The sequence below is a fragment of the Dromiciops gliroides genome, chromosome 3, assembly GCF_019393635.1.
Source record: "Dromiciops gliroides isolate mDroGli1 chromosome 3, mDroGli1.pri, whole genome shotgun sequence".
In the NCBI taxonomy this organism is placed as follows: domain Eukaryota; kingdom Metazoa; phylum Chordata; class Mammalia; order Microbiotheria; family Microbiotheriidae; genus Dromiciops; species Dromiciops gliroides.
This window is the reverse complement of record NC_057863.1, coordinates 626,127,571-626,148,148: the sequence shown is the minus strand read 5'-3', so window position 1 is coordinate 626,148,148 and position 20,578 is coordinate 626,127,571. Positions and strand designations below refer to the sequence as shown.

Sequence of the window (20,578 nt, the reverse complement as noted above, 5' to 3'; positions counted from 1 at the left end):
AGAGGGAAGAAGAGAGGGAGGGAGAGAGAGAGGGAGGGAGGGGGGAGAGAGAGGGAGAGGGGAGGAAAGGAGGGAGGGGGGAGAGAGAGGGAGGGGAGAGAGGAAGGAGAGAAAGAGAGGAGGGGGAGAGAGAAGAGGGAGAGAGAGAGAAGGAGAGGGGTTGAATGCAAGAGTTTGTGGTGGTACATTTGACAAAGTCAATCAGAAACAGTTATTAAGCACCTACTATGTGCAGGAACTATGCTCAGCACTGGGGATATAAAAAAGAGGCAAGAGACAGCCCCTGCCCGCAAGGAGCTTACAGTCTAACAGGGGAGACAATATACAAACATATCTGCAAGGCAAGCTCTAGTCAGGACAAATAGAGAATGATGAACGGAGGGAAGGCACTGGAATTAAGAGGTGTGGGGGGAGGCTTCCTGTAGAAGGTGGGATTTTAGTTGGGACTTTAAAGAAGCCAGAGAGGTCAGTAGGTAGGGACGGGGGGGGGGGGGTGTTGCAAGCATGGGGGACAGGAAGAGAAAATGAGCAAATGTTTGGATATGGGAGATGAGAGAAAGGAAAGAGGCAAAGATGACCCTAAGGTGGTGAACCTGGGTAGGGGGGGATACCCTCCACAGAACTAGGGGAGTAGGAGGGAAGGGATGGCTTTTATACTCCGTTTGCAGATGACTGCACATGTATAACCTGTATCCAATTGCTCCCCTCCCTCTCAAGTCGAGGAGAGAGGAGGGATCAAGAGAGAGAATGTGGAACTCAAAATTTAAAATAAATGAATGTTTTCACTGTCTCTGGTGAGAGATGTTTTCCTTGTAGTAAAGAAGCATGACCTTTTAGGTCATGAGAATAAAGATAAAGAATTTAAAAACCGGGGGGGAAAAGAATGTTAAAATGTTTTTGTTTACATGGAATGGAGAAAAACAAAACACTAAATATAAAAATACAAAACGTATACTCTGTATGCAGAAGATGCGTAGAATATACCCTTTGAGTACGGGCAGAGAGGGTGAGATGGTGATGCCTGTAGGCCCACGGTGCCTTTACTGCTATATCCCAGGGTCCAACTCCCCAAGGCCGGGTTCCAGGTCTGGCCTGAGTAGTGAGGACCAGTTTGGGAGGAGGATGAGCCAGGGGCCAGGTATCCAGGTCGGCTGTTTTGAGGACATGATGTACCAGGGTGGGGGTGATGACAAAGAATGAGGCCTTATGCTATGACTTTTTAATAGATGGGTTACGTTTAACATCAGAAGATTCCCTTCTTGGTGGTAGAGGGGTGTTTGTTTGGGGGTAAGCTGAGTCCTGTGTCTTTTCGGGAGGATTCAGAGCCTCTCTCTGCTCACACATTTTTTTTTTTTTTTTTTTGTGGGGCAATGAGGGTTAAGTGACTTGCCCAGGATCACACAGCTAGTGTCAAGTGTCTGCGGCTGGATTTGAACTCAGGCCCTCCTGAATCCAAGGCTCGTGCTTTATCCACTGAGCCACCTTGCTGCCCGCTCCTCACACATTTTTCAATGGAAAGGAGCTAGCCCTGATTTCAGATGTGGCCCAGTACCTCTGGGTAAATGACCCTTCGGACAAAGAATCTCACTTGGACAGGCGGGTCCAAGGCCATTTGGCCAAGGGCTGCAGTCATCACTACCTAAATAGAAGCATTTGGCAATTCTCCTCCCCCACTGCCCCCTTCCCTCCCTCCTCCCACAAATACCCCTGTTTGTAGGTCACCATGAGAGGAAAGCTGAACCCTGCCTGTCACTCTTGGGGCCTAATCCTCTCCAGCTTCCTTGGGGCCTGCCCTGGGGACCCGCTGGTATCATCTTGCTGGCAGCCCTCACCCTGAGTCTGGGGACCCTGGCCTCCCTTGGCCATGGATCCCTGGTCTCCATTCCTTGCTGCCTGGCCCACGAGATAGCTTGTCATCAATTGAGAGCTAGAAGGAATCTTGGGCAATAAATAACCAAACCAAATCCCTTATTTTGTAAGCAAAGAAACTCCAAACCAGGCTCAGCCATTTACCAGACACGGATGCTTGGCCCATCAATTGATGAGCATTTGTTAAGTGCCTACTGACACATGGCAGAGGTTAAGTGATTTTCCCAGGGTCACAAGAGGTTGTAACCATCAGAATCAGGATTTTAATCCAGAACCTCCAATTCTAAATCTATTTGACTGACTGCCTCTTGTGATGTGGGTGTATTGGAGAAAAAAGCACTGGGCCTGGAATCAGCTGAGGTGTGGTTTTGAATTCTGCCTCTGATCCTTATTTGACAGATGGGGAAATTGAGGCTTAGAGGCACAATTACTTGGCCAAGGACATACAGTTAGTAAGGGGCCTGGAGTGGCTTGCAAACAGGTATATGTTGTTGTTCAGTCATTCTGGGACCCTCATTTGGAGTTTTTTGGGCAGAGATACTGGAGTGGTTTGCCATCTCCTCCCCTTCAGCTCGTTTTACACATGAGGAAACTGAAGCAAATAGGGTGAAGTGCCTTGCCCAGGGTCACACAGCTAGGAAGTGTCCGAGGCCAGATTTGAATTCAGGAAGATGAATCTTCTTGCCCTAGCCCCTGAGCTCTACCCATTGTGCCACCTAGCTGCCCAGGGATCACAGTTATGTGCTGTACTATCAAAGACTAGAAGAGTAGGCGCGAGCCATATTGGGAAGGACTTTAAGTGGTGGGCAGAGAGAGGGCAGCTAGGTGGCACAGGGGATAGAGTACCGGCCCTGGAGTCAGGAGTACCTGAGTTCAAATCCGGCCTGTGTGACGCTGGGCAAGTCACTTAACCCCAGTTGCCCTACCCAAAACCAAAACCAAACAAAAAAATAAATGGCGGGCAGAAGATTTTTAGACTTGATCTTTGAGGCAACAAGGAACCAGTGATCATTTTCAAGTAGGGGACTGACACCGATCAATTTGGCAGCTGAGTGGAGGATGGATGATAGAGGTGAAAGGCTAATTCCAGTGTAGACCCTTAGGAGCTGTATGACCTTGGGCAAATCTCTTCCCTTCTGAGAGCCTCAGTTTCCCTATCTTTAGAATGAGGACAAGAATGCTTGTACTCACTCCCTGGCAGAGCAAGTGTGAGGAAAGCAAATCAATGAACCATTAAGCACTTATTAAGCACTTCGCCTGTGACAAGCAAAGCTGAAAGAATAAAGCCAACCCACTTGAAAATGCCGAAGAAATCAGAATCGCCCCCATTTTCAGCCTGTGAAACTGTGTATCCGAGGGAGCGATCCCCCTCTGTCCAATTTGTCCTTAGGTGTCTTAATGAGCCACGGTTTGGCTTTCTCCCCTGGTGCAGATTGGAACTTTCAGATGCTTTAGCAGAGTTTTTGAAGCCAAAAACTCCATCACACCACATCCAGTCTCCTGGTGGCAATGTCTCCAGACAGCTCCGCTGCCCCTTGCCAGGCCTGTGTCCAAAGCCTTCCTGGCCCTCCAGGGGACTTGGCTAGGGCTTGGGCTCAGTCGGCAGCTTTGGAGAGCCCAGGGTCACCTCTACTGCTGGGAGGAGGGGGGGAATCTGGCAGGAAGACCCTCTGAAGAAAGGAGTATGGGGCAAGATCTGTGTTCTAATCTAGGCTCAGCCATTTACCAGACAGGGGACCTTGGCCAGTCAATCCATGAACATTTATTAAGCACTTACATTTATTAAGCACCTACTGATACAGTAAGTGCTTAATAAATGTTGGTTGATTTGTGGATGGCTAAGTGCTGTTATCACTGGTGCTCAGTTTCTTCATCTGTAAAATGAGGGTGTTGGATTAAATGGCTATTGCTAGGGGAAGCTAGGGGGCGCCATAGTGCACAAAGAGCCAGGCCTGCAGTCAGGAAGACTCATTTCCTGAGTTCAAAACCAGGCTCAGATACTAGTGACCCTGGGCAAGTCACTTAACCCTGTTTACCTTGGTTTCCTCATCTGTAAAAAGAGCTGGAGAAGGAAATGGCAAACCACCCCAGTATCTTTGCCAAGAAAGCCCAAAATGGGGTCACAAAGACTTGGACTTGACTGAAACAACTCAACAACAAAAGAGATCCCCTTCATGATCAAAAATCTATGACTCTGATAATCCAAGTGAAGTAATGAACTGGAAAACACCCTTAAAACCAGGCAGATTGTAGATTTGTTTGCTTTTTTCTCCTATTAGATTAGATTAGATTTTCATCCCATTAGATGTTACTTGAGGGCAGGGGCTATCTTTTGCCCTTTTTTTGCATCCCTCACACTTAGCATAGAACCCTACACACTGTAGGCACTTGATGAATATCACAGCTCTTCCATTTAAGGAGTGGGGATTGGACAGACATTTCTTCATTTCCCTGGGGGCTGTACTTTGATTGCCCTCTCAGGCCCCACCCCCAATCAGGTAACACTTTTTGGCTTAGTATATTGGTTTCCACGATTTGATTGGGAGCTCCCTGAGGACAAGAATTGCTCTTTTAAAAAAACAAAAACAAACTTGTATTTTTATCTCTTCCCCAGGCTACCCCCTCTTAGCACAGGGCCCAGAATTTAAGAGACTCTTTTTTTTTTTTTGGTGAGGCAATTGGGGTTAAGTGACTTGCCCAGGGTCACACAGTTAGTAAGTGTTAAGTGTCTGAGGCTGGATTTGAACTTAGGTCCTCCTGAATCCAGGGCCAGTGCTTTATTCATTTCGCCACCTAGCTGCCACCATTAAGGTGTCCATTAAGTCCATTAAGGACTCTTTTTTTGTGTGTGTGTGTGTGTGGGGGGAGGCAATGAGGGTTAAGTGACTTGCCCAGGGTCACACAGCTAGTAAGTGTCAAGTGTCTGAGGTCACATTTGAATTCAGGTCCTCCTGAATCCAGGGCCGGTTCTTTATCTACTGTGCCACCTAGCTGCCCCCTTAATGGACTCTTTTTTTTTTTTTTTTTTTTTTTAGTGAGGCAATTGGGGTTAAGTGACTTGCCCAGGGTCACACAGCTAGTAAGTGTTAAGTGTCTGAGGTCGAACTCAGGTCCTCCTGAATCCAGGGCCGGTGCTCTATCCACCTTAATGGACTCTTAATAAATGTTTGTTGACTGTTGACTATCCTTGGGCCAACTGGCATTTTCAGAGGGAGCATCTTAGACCAGAGAAACTAGACAGCAGGAGAAGTCCCTGTCTCCTATTTTTGTAGATAAGGGAAACTGAGGCTCCCACCACTATTGTCAGAGGCGGGCTTTTCTAAATCTGGCCCTAACTCTCATAGTCACCAAGCCCACGCTGCTGTCTCTCAAAATTTATCCTCTTTTTTCCTCCCAAAAGAAAGAAAATGTTTGGTATTTCACTCCTCTGCATACTTTTAGTCACTCCAGGGCCAAAAGAGGGATTTAACAAAAAACACTGCCCGCCTGCCCTTCCTCCTCCTCCAGTCACCCTCCCAGTTTAGGCAAAGGGAAGGGGCAGCGAGGGGGGGAGGGTTGGGAGCTGGAGGCGGGTTCAGGCCGGCCCCTGCTCTCCCAACCCCTCCCTTGCTGGGAATGGATCGTGAGATCCATTTCCTCATCCAGTTTACCAGAAAGCCCTTGGCTTCTGTTTGGTCTGTAACCAGTTGATCAGAGAAAGTTTCTGTTCCGGTGACCTGTTGCCCTCTGCCTCTCTCACCAGGCAGGAGAAGGAGAGTGGAGCCCATCGGGAGCCTCTGGTGGGGTCCATACCCCTACTGACCTCCTGGGAGCAGCCTGGCAGATCCCCTGTCCTTGCAAAGGTGAGTGGGTTCCTGAAACCAGGAATGGGGTTTCTCAAGTCCAAGGTCTCTACTCTGTCCCTCTGGACAGAGAAAACTTCCCCAGGATCCTCTGGGGAAGCAGGAACAATAGTGGTCATTGTATTTGAGAGATAAGGACACTGGCTCTGGAGGCAGGACCTGGGTTCAAATTCCACCTGTATAAACTTGGGCAGAGCACTTAACCTCTATGGGCTTCAGTGTTCTTACCTCTAAAGTGAAGGGGTTGGACTAGGTGGCCCCTGGGGGTCATTCCAGCACTAGGCCAAGGATTTTGTGATTTAGAGTTGAAAAGGACCTTAGAGAGTCTCTTGTACAATTGACTTATATTGACTTGTCCAAGGTCTCAGAGTCCTCACCTAGGCCAACCTCCTCATATATTACTTTGTGTGTGACTTTGGGCAAATCACTTAATAATAATATCAGCTAACCTTTATATTTTTGTTGTTGAGTTGTTTCAGGTTTCTGGGGATATATGTTGTTGTTCAGTTATGTCCGGTTCTTCATGACCCCATTTGGGCAAAGATACCAGGACAGTTTTGGCATTTCCTTCTCTAGCTCATTTGACATATGAGGTAACTGAGGCAAACAGGGGTTAAGTGACTTGCCCAAGATCACACAGCTAGTAAGTGTCTGAGATCAAATTCAAACTCAGGTCTTCCTGACTCCAGGCTCGATGCTCTATCCACCCTGGCACCATCTAGATGCCCCTATTTGGGCCTCAGTTTCTTCATCTGTAAAATGAGAAGTAATAGCTGTTTTCTGTGCCTGGAGTGAACTCCCTCTTCACCTTAACTTCTAGTATTCCTAGTTTCATTCAAAACTAAGCTTAATTTTGTGGGGGCCAAATTTAATGTATGGAGAGTTAATTGGGTGACTCACTGAAATATTGGGGGGTCCCAGAAATAATGAGGGACCTCTAGGTTCAAAGCTCCCTCCCCTCCGAACTGCCTTTTTAGATATTTCTCCCAGGCCAATAAGAAAGGAGCCTTACAGCTTCTTTTCCACAAAAGGATCAGATTTTATTACTTGGGAATTAATTAAACAACAAAGGTGAAATTAATTAAAATCAAAGATAAGGAAATAGGGGAAAAGAAAAACAGATAAATTTTCCTAGCTCTAACCTAAGTCTATACTATCCCCAGCTGGTTTCTGCTTAAGCTAATTCAAAGAATGCAGGGCTTTTGTGTTCACTCACCACACCTGGGATGTGTGCCACCAGAAAGGCCAAGGAGGGAGAGAGGAGAGAGAATTCAGGAAGTGACTCTGCCTCCCCTCAACAAGCGTTTAATCTTCCTCCCCCAAAAGGGGAGGTCCTTCAAAAACTGCCCATGGAGAGGTTTCTCCTTCTGACCTCTGTAGCAACTTCAGGGTGGGCCAGGTGTGGCCACTCCCAAATGAGTGGTTAAACTCCAATAATTTTTACCACAATTTCCATCCCCTTCCAAAGGCCTTTCTTGATTCCTTCCCTCCCACCCCAAGCTGTTAGTGCCTCTCCCCCCAAAATTGTTTTTATCTTTTATTCATATTATATGTACTTATCTGTGTCTGTGTTATTTCCCCCTATGGAATATAAGCTCTCTGAGGTCAGGAATCATTTTATTTATATTTTTGTGTCCTGATAGCAGGGCTTCCTTAATTCTTTTTGTGCCCTGGGTTCCCAGTGGACCCCTTCTCAGAATCAGGTTTTCTTTCTTTTTTTTTTAAATAAAAGTATTTTATTATTTCTAGTTACATGTAAGGATAGTTTTCAACATTTGTTTTCATAGGATTGTTTTGTTTTGTTTTATTTTGTTTTTTGTGGGGGAATGGGGGTTAAGTGACTTGCCCAGGGTCACACAGCTAGTAAGTGTCAAATGTCTGAGGCTGGATTTGAACTCAGGTATTCCTGAATCCAAGGCCAGTGCTCTATCCACTGTGCCACCTAGCTGCCCCCAGGATTTTGAGTTCCAAAATTTCCTCCCACCCTCCCTCCTCCTCAAGGCAATCAGGTTTTTAAGTGCATGAAGTAAAATATAGGGCGCATGAAATAGAGGGCAGCTAGGTGGCACCATAGTGCACAGAGCTATAGTTAGGAAGATAGCTTTCTGAGTTGGAATCCAGCTTCAGGCACTAGCTGTGTGACCCTGGACAAGTCACTTTACTCTGTTTGCCTCAGTTTCCTCACTTGTAAAATGAGCTGGAAAAGGAAACGGCAAACTATGCTAGCATCTCTGCCAAGAGAACCCCAAATGGGGTCAGGAAGAGTCAGACATGACTGAAATGACTCAATAACAACACCAAAATATACAGTTAACAAATGAAACCAATTATATAGAAATAATGATATAACCTTTTCCCCATCCAAGTCCTTAGACCCCCTGAACTCTCCTTTAGATTGTGAGCTCCCTGAGAGCAGGCCATCTTTTGCCTTTTTTGGCCTCTTCAGCATGGAGCATCTTGTGGTAGAAAGTGATTAACAGACTTTGGTGATTGATTGATTGATTGACTGATTGATGATACCCTGTAAAGTCCCTTCCAGCTTTAAATCTATGGTTTTCTGATGCTCTTTGAAAGTGACATTCAGAAATGTGAAGCGCCTGGTCCCAGGGTCATTGTTCACCCGAGTGCGAGTGTGTTGTCTCCACTGACCAGCTTTGGCCTCGCAGTAAATTGAGCCACTACTATATTATGATTTCAGATTTGCTGCATCATCCCTTTGGAATGGTCATTTGTCTTGGCCTCATTTCCCAGTCTTTTATTTAAATTTTTTTGCTCCATTGGGTAGGTAATGAGTGAGATAAAACACTCACTTCACTGAGGGGATTTTTGGAAAGGGAAAAACCCTTCTGTGATATGAATAGTCAAGCCTTTTCGTAGAAATCATGGGACCTCAGAACAGAAAAAGCTTTTGAAAAAAAAAGCTCAGAAAAGCCTTTGGAACATAGACGGTCAGAGCCGGGAGGACCCTTAGAACACAGGATGTCAGAGCCGGGAGGACCCTTAGAACACAGGCTGTCAGAGCTGGGAGGGCCCTTAGAACACAGGATGTCAGAGCTGGGAGGGCCCTTAGAACACAGACTGTCAGAGCTGGGAGGGCCCTTGGAATACAGGCTGTCAGAGCTGGGAGGATCCTTGGAACACAGGATGTCAGAGCTGGGAGGGCCCTTAGAACATAGGCTGTCAGAGCTGGGAGGGCCCTTAGAACACAGGCTGTCAGAGTTGGGAGGGCCCTTAGAACACAGGCTGTCAGAGCTGGGAGGGCCCTTAGAACACAGGCTGTCAGAGCTGGGAGGGCCCTTGGAATACAGGCTGTCAGAGCTGGGAGGGCCCTTGGAATACAGGCTGTCAGAGCTGGGAGGATCCTTGGAACACAGGATGTCAGAGAACACAGGCTGTCAGAGCTGGGAGGGCCCTTAGAACACAGGATGTCAGAGCTGGGAGGGCCCTTAGAACACAGACTGTCAGAGCTGGGAGGGCCCTTGGAATACAGGCTGTCAGAGCTGGGAGGATCCTTGGAACACAGGATGTCAGAGAACACAGGATGTCAGAGCTGGGAGGGCCCTTAGAACACAGACTGTCAGAGCTGGGAGGGCCCTTGGAATACAGGCTGTCAGAGCTGGGAGGATCCTTGGAACACAGGATGTCAGAGAACACAGGATGTCAGAGCTGGGAGGGCCCTTAGAACACAGGATGTCAGAGCTGGGAGGGCCCTTAGAACACAGACTGTCAGAGCTGGGAGGGCCCTTGGAATACAGGCTGTCAGAGCTGGGAGGATCCTTGGAACACAGGATGTCAGAGAACACAGGATGTCAGAGCTGGGAGGGCCCTTAGAACACAGGCTGTCAGAGCTGGGAGGGCCCTTAGAACACAGGCTGTCAGAGTTGGGAGGGCCCTTAGAACACAGGCTGTCAGAGCTGGGAGGGCCCTTAGAACACAGGCTGTCAGAGCTGGGAGGGCCCTTGGAATACAGGCTGTCAGAGCTGGGAGGGCCCTTGGAATACAGGCTGTCAGAGCTGGGAGGATCCTTCGAACACAGGATGTCAGAGAACACAGGCTGTCAGAGCTGGGAGGGCCCTTAGAACACAGGATGTCAGAGCCGGGAGGGCCCTTGGAATACAGGCTGTCAGAGCCGGGAGGGCCCTTAGAACACAGGCTGTCAGAGCCAGGAGGGCCCTTAGAACACAGGCTGTCAGAGCCGGGAGGGCCCTTAGAACACAGGCTGTCAGAGCCGGGAGGGCCCTTAGAACATAGGCTGTCAGAGCCGGGAGGGCCCTTAGAACACAGGCTGTCATAGCTGGGAGGGCCCTTAGAACACAGGCTGTCAGAGCTGGGAGGGCCCTTAGAACACAGGCTGTCAGAGCTGGGAGGGCCCTTGGAATACAGGCTGTCAGAGCTGGGAGGATCCTTGGAACACAGGATGTCAGAGAACACAGGCTGTCAGAGCTGGGAGGGCCCTTAGAACACAGGCTGTCAGAGCTGGGAGGGCCCTTAGAACATAGGCTGTCAGAGCTGGGAGGGCCTTGCCAAAGAGATCATCACCATGACTGTCCCCTTCACTTTGGATAGGAGATCACCAGAACCCAAAGCAGACAGCGATTTTGCTCATGGTTCCTTGCCCTGGTCACTGGTTAGGGCCCTGCAGGCCTAGAGCCCAGGTCCCCTGATTTTCAGGCCTGGCCCGTTCCATTTCCCTTGCTCCTTGGCAGAATTTGAACTGGTTTTTTTTTGTATATAGGTTCTGTGGTTATTACCCAGTACCCAGAGGGATGGTTTCCTTTTTGGGGTGAAGAGCAGGACCTGGAAGTTCAAAGATAGAGCTGTAGTCAGCAGTTCCTCCCGCCTCCTCAGCCCCCCTGGTAGTTGGCCAGGGTGGGGCCAGGAAGATGGGAGAAAGGAAGGGAACCGGTGAGCTCAGTCTTACTACATGACCTTGGGCAAGTCTTTTTTCCTCCATGCCTCAGTTTACTTCCCCTATACAAATAGATGCAAGGTAATTTGGTGGGGAGGGGGGGAAGGCACTGGCAGCCAAGGGCATCAGGAAAGACTATATAGAAGGCAGCACTTAAGTCGGACTCTGAAAGAAGCTAAGGATTTTAAGAGGTGGAAAGGGGGAACATTCCAACCTTGGGGGACGATTGGTTCACAGAGATGGAAGGTTCGAGTCCTAGATGAGGCCAGTGTGGTTAGACTGTAGAGTAATCATCTCTGTGGTTTTGTTAAGGGCTAAAATTCTAGCTAAACTGTCTAAAATATCTAATGAGTGGTCGCCAATAAATTATAAGCTTTAGCAAGAGTTAGACTTTTAAGCATTTATTAAGGAGAATAAGAATTTGGTAAAGAGAGAGAAAAAGGCCTAGATTTCTATCTATTAAAGGGAGAGCACATTTCTAGCTCCCTTCTCCACCAGAGTCCAGAGGAAAAGCGAGAGAGACTGAGCGCCAGTCTCTTCCTTCCTCCTCCCACTAGCCCGCATCACTTCCTGACTCCTGGTCTTGCCCTCAAAGACCTTCCCTTCATGGGCAGAACTCCTCTACAGTAAGTATCCAGCAGGTGGCGTTATTCCAATCGTTACAGTTTTTACTTTCTTTATGTCTCCCGCAATTAGCATAGCACCAGGTATACAGTAAGAGTTTAATAAATGCTTGTTAGTTGATCAGTTTGTTATAGATGGAGATCTTCATGAAAAAGCATTTGCTTGGTTTTGCCCTTTTCTTTTAAAAATAAATACTTACGGGGAGTTAGGTGGTGCAGTGGATGGAGTCAGAAGGACCTGAGTTCAAATCTGGCCTCAGACACTTACTAGCTGTGTGACCCTGGGAAAGTCACTTAACCCAGATGGCCTCCCCCCCAAATACTTATTGCTATGTTTTGTTTTTATATCATCGACATTTTCCAATATGTCTCCCCCAACCTCTCCACCTCCTCTGTATCTCAGAGAGCCATCTCTTATAACAAAATAAAAAAAGATGAGGGGGGAAAAACAGTTCAGCAAAATGAGCCTTCATTTGAAAAAGTCTAAAAGCATATGATTCCATATCCATAGTCTCCCCACTTCTGCAGAGCACCGTGGGGTGGTCAAGGAAGGGAGGTGCCTGGCTTTGTCTATGCCACCTTCTGGGTCTGGGAAATATTCTGTTCAGAGATCATTATATAAGAACCTATTGATCTAAGAAGAAGAAGAAGATTTGGACTTGAAAGGCCTGGATAGATTTTAGGGGTTCTCTAAACTTGGGTGGGGGAAAAAATCAGTTTTCACTAATATCTGACAGTATTTCTTTATTTGGGGAAGGGTAGTATTTCTTTAAAAAAGATTTTTTAAATAGAATTTTTTTTTTTGCAATTACATGTAAAGATAGTTTTCAACATTCATTTTTTATAAGAGTTTGAATCCAAAATTTTCTCCTTCCCCCACCCCCGGCAAGCAATCTGGTTCTGCAGGTGCAGTTGTGACATTTAGTATTTCCTTCAGTTATTTATAAACATTATTCTGAGAGGGCCACACGCACCCCATTAACCAGATTCCATGACACAAAGCGGGTTATGAATTCCTGCTTTAGAGGTTGCTAAATTAATTTAATTCAATCCAACTTGCATTTATTAAGCACCTACTGTGGGCTAGGCACTATTTGTTAAGTACTGACTAAGGCTCTGGTTGAGCTGCTCTCCCTATTTCAGAAGGCTTAATCCCTCTCATTGTTTTTGTTCTTGGTCAGTGCTTAAGAGGGACAGGGGAAAGGGGAGTGGGGGCAGGGTAGAAAGGGACAGCGAGGCAATGCCCTCCAACCTCCTCATCCTTACCCATCTCTTTCCCCCACCTCACTAAATGAGTGGGGTCACCACATCTGCCTGCCCCCCATCCCTTGGTTATCTGCAGGTTTCCCCTCTAGAGATCTTTCTGCCTTAGAGGGAAGGAAAATCTGCAAGGTCAGTGAGGAGAGAAGCAGAAAAAGCCACCACTCCCAGAATAACCAGGAGAAACAACAGCAGCTGCTGCCAGATGGCAGACAGACGCAGGCTATGGCCTCAGTGCACATTCCCCGGGCTGCCCGGTGCCAGGGGGCTGCAGAGGCCTGGTTCCCGGCCAGGGCTCCAGCACCTTGGAGAGAGGAAGTTGGGTGAGCTGTGTACAGCTGCAGGGTCCCCAGAGGCTCATCCAGAATGAGCTGGGCAGCCCTAGCTGCCACTCCTTGGCTATTCCTTGTATTATATCTTTTTTTTTTTTTTTCTGAGGCAATTGGGGTTAAGTGACTTGCCCAGGGTCACACAGCTAGTAAGTATTAAGTGTCTGAGGCCAGATTTGAACTCAGGTCCTCCTGAATCCAGGGTCAGTGCTCTATCTACTGCACCACCTAGCTGCCCCATTGCTATATCTTTTGTTTTAGCAATCACCTGCACTTTCTTTCTTTTCTTTTTTTTTTTTTTAATTTTTTTAGTGAGGCAATTGGGCTTAAGTGACTTGCCCAGGGTCACACAGCTAGTAAGTGTTAAGTGTCTGAGGCCGGATTTGAACTCAGGTCCTCCTGAATCCAGGGCCGGTGCTCTATCCACTGCGCCATCTAGCTGCCCCCACCTGCACTTTCTAAGCTAGATCTCTGCCTTCCCCACCCATTCCTTGTGGGCTAGGGACTGGATCTATGATTTCCTTAATAGAGAAGGCTCCTGAAGGAGGAAAATCCCTCTACCAATGAAGGTTGGCAGCTTCTAGGGTAATTTATAATCTTTGAGAGTTGCCCAAGAGGATTGAGAAGTTAAGTATCTTTCTCAGGATTATTTAAGTGGCAGAATTAGAACTCAGGTCTTCTTGGCTTCAAGGCCATATCACATTCCTTGCATTCAAGAATAGGGGGGGGGGCAGCTAGGCAGCACAGTGGATAAAGAACCAGCCCTGGATTCAGGAGGACCTGAGTTCAAATCCGACCTCAGGCACTTGACAGTTACTAGCTGTGTGACCCTGGGCAAGCCACTTAACCCTCATTGCCCTGCAAAAAAAAAAGAATAACTGGGGGTGGGGTGCAGCAAGGTGGCAGGGTGGATAGAGCATGGGCCCTGAAGTCAGGAGGACCTCAGTTCAAATGCTGCCTTTTACACTTAATAGCTGTGTGACCTTGAGCAAGTCACTTCACCCCCATTGCTTCCAAAAAAAAAAAAGAATAACTTAGCTGAATTAACACTCCCCCACGTACACTTCAATACAGTGCCACTGGCCTCCTTGGTGTTCCTGGAACAAGACACCCCATTTCCCCCCTGGACATTCTCCCTGGCTGCCCCACCTCCACCTACTACCTCTGGGTCTTTGCTCCTTTGGTTCTCCATGCCTGGAACGCTCTCCCTCCTCATCTCCATCTCCAGCTTTCCCTGACTTCCTTCAAGTCCCACCTTCTATGGGAAGCCCAGCCCCTCTGAATGTCCATGTCTCCCCTCCGCCGAATATCTCCAGTTAATTTTGTATATATTTGTTTGTACATAGTTGTTTCCATTAGACAGTGATCCCCAAGAGGGCAGGGACTGTCTCTTGCCTTTCTTTTATTCCCAGCTCAGTCCTGTACCTGGTACATAGCAGGTGCTTGGTACTTAAATAAATGTTTATTGACCGTCACCAACCTGAGTTAGACATTAAATGAAGTATTCCACACCCATAGTCACCCACCTCTGCAAAGAAAGGAATGAGGTTCTTGCTGGTGTTTCTAGGCCCCCCTTTCTTTAGTTTATCTCCAGTGACTTCTCAAGGGTAATGCAGGGGGAATCCTTGTTTGGGAGAGAGAGGGGTACAGTAGAGAGTGGGAGGAATTTGGGGTCTGAATCCCAGCTCTGCTGTTTATTACCTGTGTGATCCTGGGCTTTGGAATCAGGGTTTGGGTGAATTCTGTCTCTGCTCTTAACTTCCTGTAAACCCTTGAACCCCTGGGCCTCAGTTTCCTCCTGTGTGCCCTGAGGGGTTTGGGCCCAGGGACCTTGTGGTTCCTCGAGCCCTGCCCCTGCTGCTGCTTGTCTGCCTCTCTCTCACTGGCACAGTCTCTGCCAGGGGCAGTGCCCAGCGTCTTCTCTGCCTTCTGCAAACATGAACTTTGCCCCGGGGCGAGCCAGAGCTAGGCTTGCTGATGAAGGCAGCCCTCGGCAGCACCCTGGAAGGCCGAGTCCAGAAGGATTTCCAGGTAATAAAAGCAGTTGTAAAAGACACGTAGAAGTTTCTCACCAGGCAGGGAATGCGTGGTCTGCCTTCGTGTCAGAAGCCCTCGAGCCAGTGCCTGATCTTTTCTTGTTTTCTGCCTCCCCGTGTCCCCTCACTCCCTAGGACTCTGTCTGGGTCTCAAGATGCTGAGGATTGTTCTCTGCGCCGCCGCTATCCTGGGGTGCATCTCGGCGCAGGAACCCCAAGGCCACGTGTCCGTCATCCTCCTGGGAGCCACGGGGGACCTGGCCAAAAAGTACCTTTGGCAGGGGCTGTTCCAGCTGTACTTGGACGAGGCGGGCAATGGTCACAGCTTCAGTTTCCACGGGGCGGCCCTGACTGCGCCGGAGCAGGCGCAGCAGCTCATAGCCCATGCGCTAGAGAAGCTCTCCTGCCCCTCGGATGTGCCCCCCGAGCGCTGCGCCCAGCTCAAGGGGCAGTTTCTGCGGCTGAACCAGTACCGGCAGCTGCAGACGGCAGAGGACTACGCGACCCTGAACAAGGACATTGAGGCCCGGCTCCAGCAGGAGGGCCGCCCAGAGTCCGGCAGGATCTTCTACTTTTCTGTGCCTGCCTTCGCCTACGCAAGCATCGCCCAGCACATCAACAGCAGCTGCCGGCCGGGCCCCGGGGCCTGGCTGCGTGTGGTCCTGGAGAAGCCCTTCGGCCATGACCGCCGATCGGCCCAGGAGCTCTCCAAGGAGCTCGGGACCTTCTTCCGAGAGGAGGAGATGTATCGAGTGGACCACTACCTTGGCAAACAGGTAAGAAACAGAGGGGACCTGCAGGGGGCCGAGCTTTCCTGACTGGGCTGCTTGGCCTCTGTCCCTGTGTCCAGTCAGATCCTGTGATGGTGAGAGCGACTTTGAAGAAATAGCTCTTCATCCTTCCCTCCTCCCACCTTAAAACCTTATGCTAGGGGCAGCTAGGTGACGCAGTGGATAAAGCACCGGGCCTGGATTCTGGAGGGCTTGGTTCAAATCCAGCCTCAGACACTTGACACTTAATAGCTGTGTGACCCTGGCAAGTCACTTAACCCTCATTGCCCCAAAAAAACCCCAAAACCAAAAAAAACCCCTTATGCTACATATTATTTGCCTTCTCATGGTGTGAAGGGAGGACCGGCTGGCAGGGAGAGAGAATTTGGCACTGAATAAAAAATGTTAAAATACAAAGTGCAGATATTTGTACATATATAATATATATATTACACATAACGTATATATTATGTGAGACATATGGTATATATAGTATAATGATATATGTATCCCATATGTATTATATGACTTGCAGGTATTGTATATGTGATACGCATTATCTATTATATATGTATTACATGCATTATACCTTATGCAGTATATATGTAATATAAGAACAGGGACTTTTTTCCCTATGCATGCTCAGGATCAAGCACAGTGTCTGGTAGAAAGGATCCTAGACCTAGGGAGAGTAGGGACATTTATCTTCCTCATTTTACAGATGAAGCAACTGAGGCATGAGAGGCTGCCTAGTGTTCCTCACTACAATGGAGATAGGGAACTGGCCTTGGAGCTTAGGAAGACCTCTGCCTCTGACTCATACTGGCTTTATGATTCTGTTTTGTTTTGTTGTTTTGTTGTTGTTGTTGTTTTTGTTTTTGTGTAGCAATGAGGGTTAAGTGACTTGCCCAGGGTCACACAGCTAGCAAGTGTCAAGTGTCTGAGTCCAGATTTGAACTCAGGTCCTCCTGAATCCAGGACCGGTGCTTTATCCACTTCATCACCTAGCTGCCCCATATGATTCTGACCAATTAAGGTGGCAGGGCTTGGAGTTAGGAAGACCTGAGGTTCGAATCCAGCCTCAGATACTTACTAGCTGTGTGACTCTGGGACAAGTCACTTCATCTCTCCCTGCCTCAGTTTCTCCAGGTGTAAAATGGGGGTGATAATAATAGACCCTACCTCCTACGGTTGTTGTGAAGATCAAATGAGTTAATAACTGTAGGTTGCTTAGCACATAGTAGAGTCTGAGGCCTTGGGGTCGGACTCTCTGTGTGGCTGGGGACAAGTCCCTTCTCCTCTCTGGGTCCATCTGTCATCTGTAAAACAAAGGCATCGGCCAAATGGTTTCTGAGTGCTGAATTGGGGATCCCATGTTCCTAAGAGGCAGGACGGCCTGGGATGAAGTCCTTCCTTTTAATCTGACGCTGGCTCTGTGAGCCCTTAGTTTCTTAGCACCCCCAAGCATCTATAAATAACAAATGACTAGTCCGATTCAGCGTAGGGAGTTTCTACACTAGAGGTTCCCTCCACTGACAGCATCATGAGACTAGACCAAAAGAACAAGGCAGCATGATTAGTAAGGGATTAGTCCTGTCCTTCTGCCCATCTCTTATCCAATCCCACTGGCCAGTGACCTTCCCCAGATGGGAAATCGGGAGGTATTTGGGGGCTTCCCCTGGCTTCATCCTGATGGGAATGGCAAGCTCAGCCCCTCTTCTCTCCTGACAGGCAGTGGCTCAGATCCTGCCCTTCCGGGACCAGAACCAGAATGCCCTGGACCGACTCTGGAGCCGGCACCACGTGGACAGGGTGGAGATTGTGATGAAGGAGACAGTGGATGCTGACGGTGAGTGAGTGATGGATGGAGAGAGGGAGGGAGGGAGGGAGTGGGAAGAGTGGCGTTCATTGGCTCTTCCCCTCCTTTGGCCCTCCCACTCCCTTAACCCACGCCTCTCCCTGTGGTGTGTGGGGGCCAGGAGCCTGGGTGGGTCACTTTGCTCAGAACACCACAGTTCCGACAAGCTCCTTCAGGCCTTCCCTTGGTTAGTTTCTTGTCATTTCAATCTGTCGGCAATCAGAAGCTGGCATCCAGAAGTACCACGGCATCCATGGATGCCCAGAAACCTAGAAGGAGGAGAACTGGGAGGAAAGTAGTCATCTCTTGATGTTCCATGGGGACACATGAAGTATAGGGGAAGAGACAGCTGCATTTGGAGTCAGATGGGTCGAACTGGGCTGAATCCCAGCTTTTCCTCTTACTAATTTGAACCAAAGAATCATTGAATTTTGTGTTTCGGGGGGCTCATCGGCCTGCCAGTAATTTACTGTAATCCTCTGTAACATGCTTGGCTCTGGCAAGGCAGGAGCCCTCCTCTCCCCTGGCAGACCTCTCTACTTTGGGACAGCTGCGACGGTTAGGAAGTCTGTCCTGACGCCAAGCCTAAATTTGCATCTTTGCCACCGTCCCCCATCATGCCTGGTTCTATTCTCCTGGGCTAAGTAGAAAAACAAGGCTGATCCCTCTTCCACAGACCAGCCTTCCAATTCAGTTCAATTAACACTCATTTATCGACATTTGCTATGTGCCAGGAACTGTGCTAAGTGCTGGGGATACAAATAATTCAATTCAATCAACATTTATTAATGTCTACTATGTTCCAGGTAGTGTGCTAAGAGCTGGAGATACAAATAAGAAAAAAGATATAGTTCCTGCCCTCAAGAAACTTACAATCTAATGGGGAAAAAACAGCACCCAAAAGGAAGCGGAAAAGGGTACCTGGGCTCCGGGGCTAGTGGGAAATGAAGCTACTAGGAAGGCTGAGACCCTCTATAAAGGAAGGCTTTGGGAGAATGTTCCTTCCTCCAGCCCACCAGTCAGAGGGGAGAGGCATTCTTTTTTTTTTTTTTTTTTAGTGAGGCAATTGGGATTAAGTGACTTGCCTAGGGTCACACAGCTAGTAAGTGTTAAGTGTTTGAGGCAGGATTTGAACTCAGGTACTCCTGACTTCAGGGCCAGTGCTCTATCCACTGTGCCACCTAGCTGCCCCCGGGGAGAGGCATTCTTGAGAATGTGCTGAGTATCCCAAACATTAGTCAATTTGGGTGGTGATGAGATTTCAGGTAACCAGCTGGAAGTGGGGGCAGGGCACAGAGAGAGGTAGGGGCAAGAAATGGTGTTCTTGTAGTCTAAGCCAAGCTAAATACTACTTCTATTTTTCTTCATTCTTTTGATTTTGTTTGACTGATTCCTGATATGTCATAGAGTCATTAGATTCCACTTGCCCAATTCTAATTTTTAAGGAATGATTTTCTTCAGTCAGATTTTGTGCTTTCTTTTCTAAGTTGTTGCCTCTTTTTTCATAATTCTCTTGCATAAATCTCATTTCTTTTCTCATCTTTTCTTTTCCCTCTCTTATCGATTTTTTATTTTATTTTTTTTTGGGGGGGGGCAATGGTGGTTAAGTGACTTGCCCAGGGTCACACAGCTAGTAAGTGTCAAGTGTCTGATGCCGGATTTGAACTCAGGTACTCCTGAATCCAGGGCCAGTGCTTTATCCCCTGTGCCACCTAGCTGCCCCTCTTATTGATTTTTAAAATCCCTTTTGAGCTCTTTCAGGAAGTCTTTTTGGTCTTGAGACCAATTCATCTTCCCCTTTGAGTCTTCACATGTAATTCTGACAGTGTTGTCCTCTTCTAAATTTTTTTTTTTTTTGGTTTTACCTGTCATCCTAGTAGCTTTCCATGGTGAGGGTTCTTTTCTGTTTCTTACTCATATTTTAGCCTATTTAATGACTTTTAAAAGTTGAGCTCTGCTCCTGGGGCACAGGGACACTGTCCCAAGCTTTTTTTGCTGGGCCTGATCACCGGCTTTCTGCTCTGAGGCCCAGGGGCTCGAGGCTTCCTCACCACTCTGGGTTTGCTCTCAGTGCTGTGGTGGCCCTGATTAGTCGCGCCTGTCTTGTGGATGGTTCTCCGCCTGGCTGTCTACCTTCTGCATAGGGTCTGGGGACAGGGCTTCTGCTGCTGATCTGTGCCATAACCAAGAGCCTCCCGCTGGCTTGCCCAGACACTGTCTGTCCTGTGTTGTGCTTGCCTTTTATCCAGGTGAGACAGAACTTTCCTGAAATCCTTCTACATGTTCTTAAGCCGGAAGATTGTTTCTCTGTCTTTTTGTAGGTTCTGTAGCTCCAGAATCTGTTTAGAGGCTTGATTTAATGTTGTTTTGAGGGAAACTCTGGTACTTAATATGTGTCCAGGAGGCAGAGCAGTTAGTGCCTGGAGTCAGGAAGACTTGAGTACAAATTTGGTCCCAGACTCTTTTTTTTTTTTTTTAAACAGGGCAATGAGGGTTAAGTGACTTGCCCAAGGTCGAACAGCCAGTAAGTGTCAAGTGTCTGAGGCCAGATTTGTACTCAGGTCCTCCTGAATCCAGGGCTGGTGCTTTATCCACTGTGCCACCTAGCTGCCCCTGGTCCCAGATTCTTACTAGCTCTGTGACCCTGAGCATTCTCTCTCTCCTTTAATGCAGTACAAGATTGAGTTCTCTTTTTTGGCTGTTCCTTCAGACTTCAAGCCCATACAGAGTTTGCAGGCCACTGGGACCCTTGGATCTTTTTCAGGCTCTGTCCTTGGCCCTTTTTTCTTCTCCTTCTATACCATTTCACTTGGTAATTTCATCAACTCTCATGGATACAGTTATCATCTCTGTGCCCAAGAGAGGCCCAGGTTTAGAGACTGGGGATTGCCGTTCCCTTCCTTCCACTAAAAGAAGGGACAGGGTGAACCAGTGCCAGGCACGTGGGTGCTGCTGCTGCTGCTGCTGTTGCTGCTGTTGCTGCTGTGGCAGTGACTGCTTCTGCGGAAGGACAGGCATGGCTGACTCCTCTCCCTGCAGTGATGCTGCAGAGTTAGTCTGCAGTGCTCAGCAGAGAGTGGGG

At 48.2% G+C, this 20,578-nt stretch overlaps 1 protein-coding gene across 1 annotated transcript in view; it reads left to right on the top strand.

The window, feature by feature from the left end:
• Nucleotides 1-20,578, top strand: part of H6PD (hexose-6-phosphate dehydrogenase/glucose 1-dehydrogenase) — a 52,364-nt gene that overhangs the window by 5,202 nt on the left and 26,584 nt on the right. Inside the window, exons 2-4 of the mRNA XM_043993905.1 lie at nucleotides 5,612-5,711; nucleotides 15,004-15,644; nucleotides 17,370-17,487. Of these exons, the coding sequence (XP_043849840.1) occupies nucleotides 15,024-15,644; nucleotides 17,370-17,487 (739 nt within the window). The 5' untranslated portion in view covers nucleotides 5,612-5,711; nucleotides 15,004-15,023. The remainder of the gene's footprint in view (nucleotides 1-5,611; nucleotides 5,712-15,003; nucleotides 15,645-17,369; nucleotides 17,488-20,578) is intronic.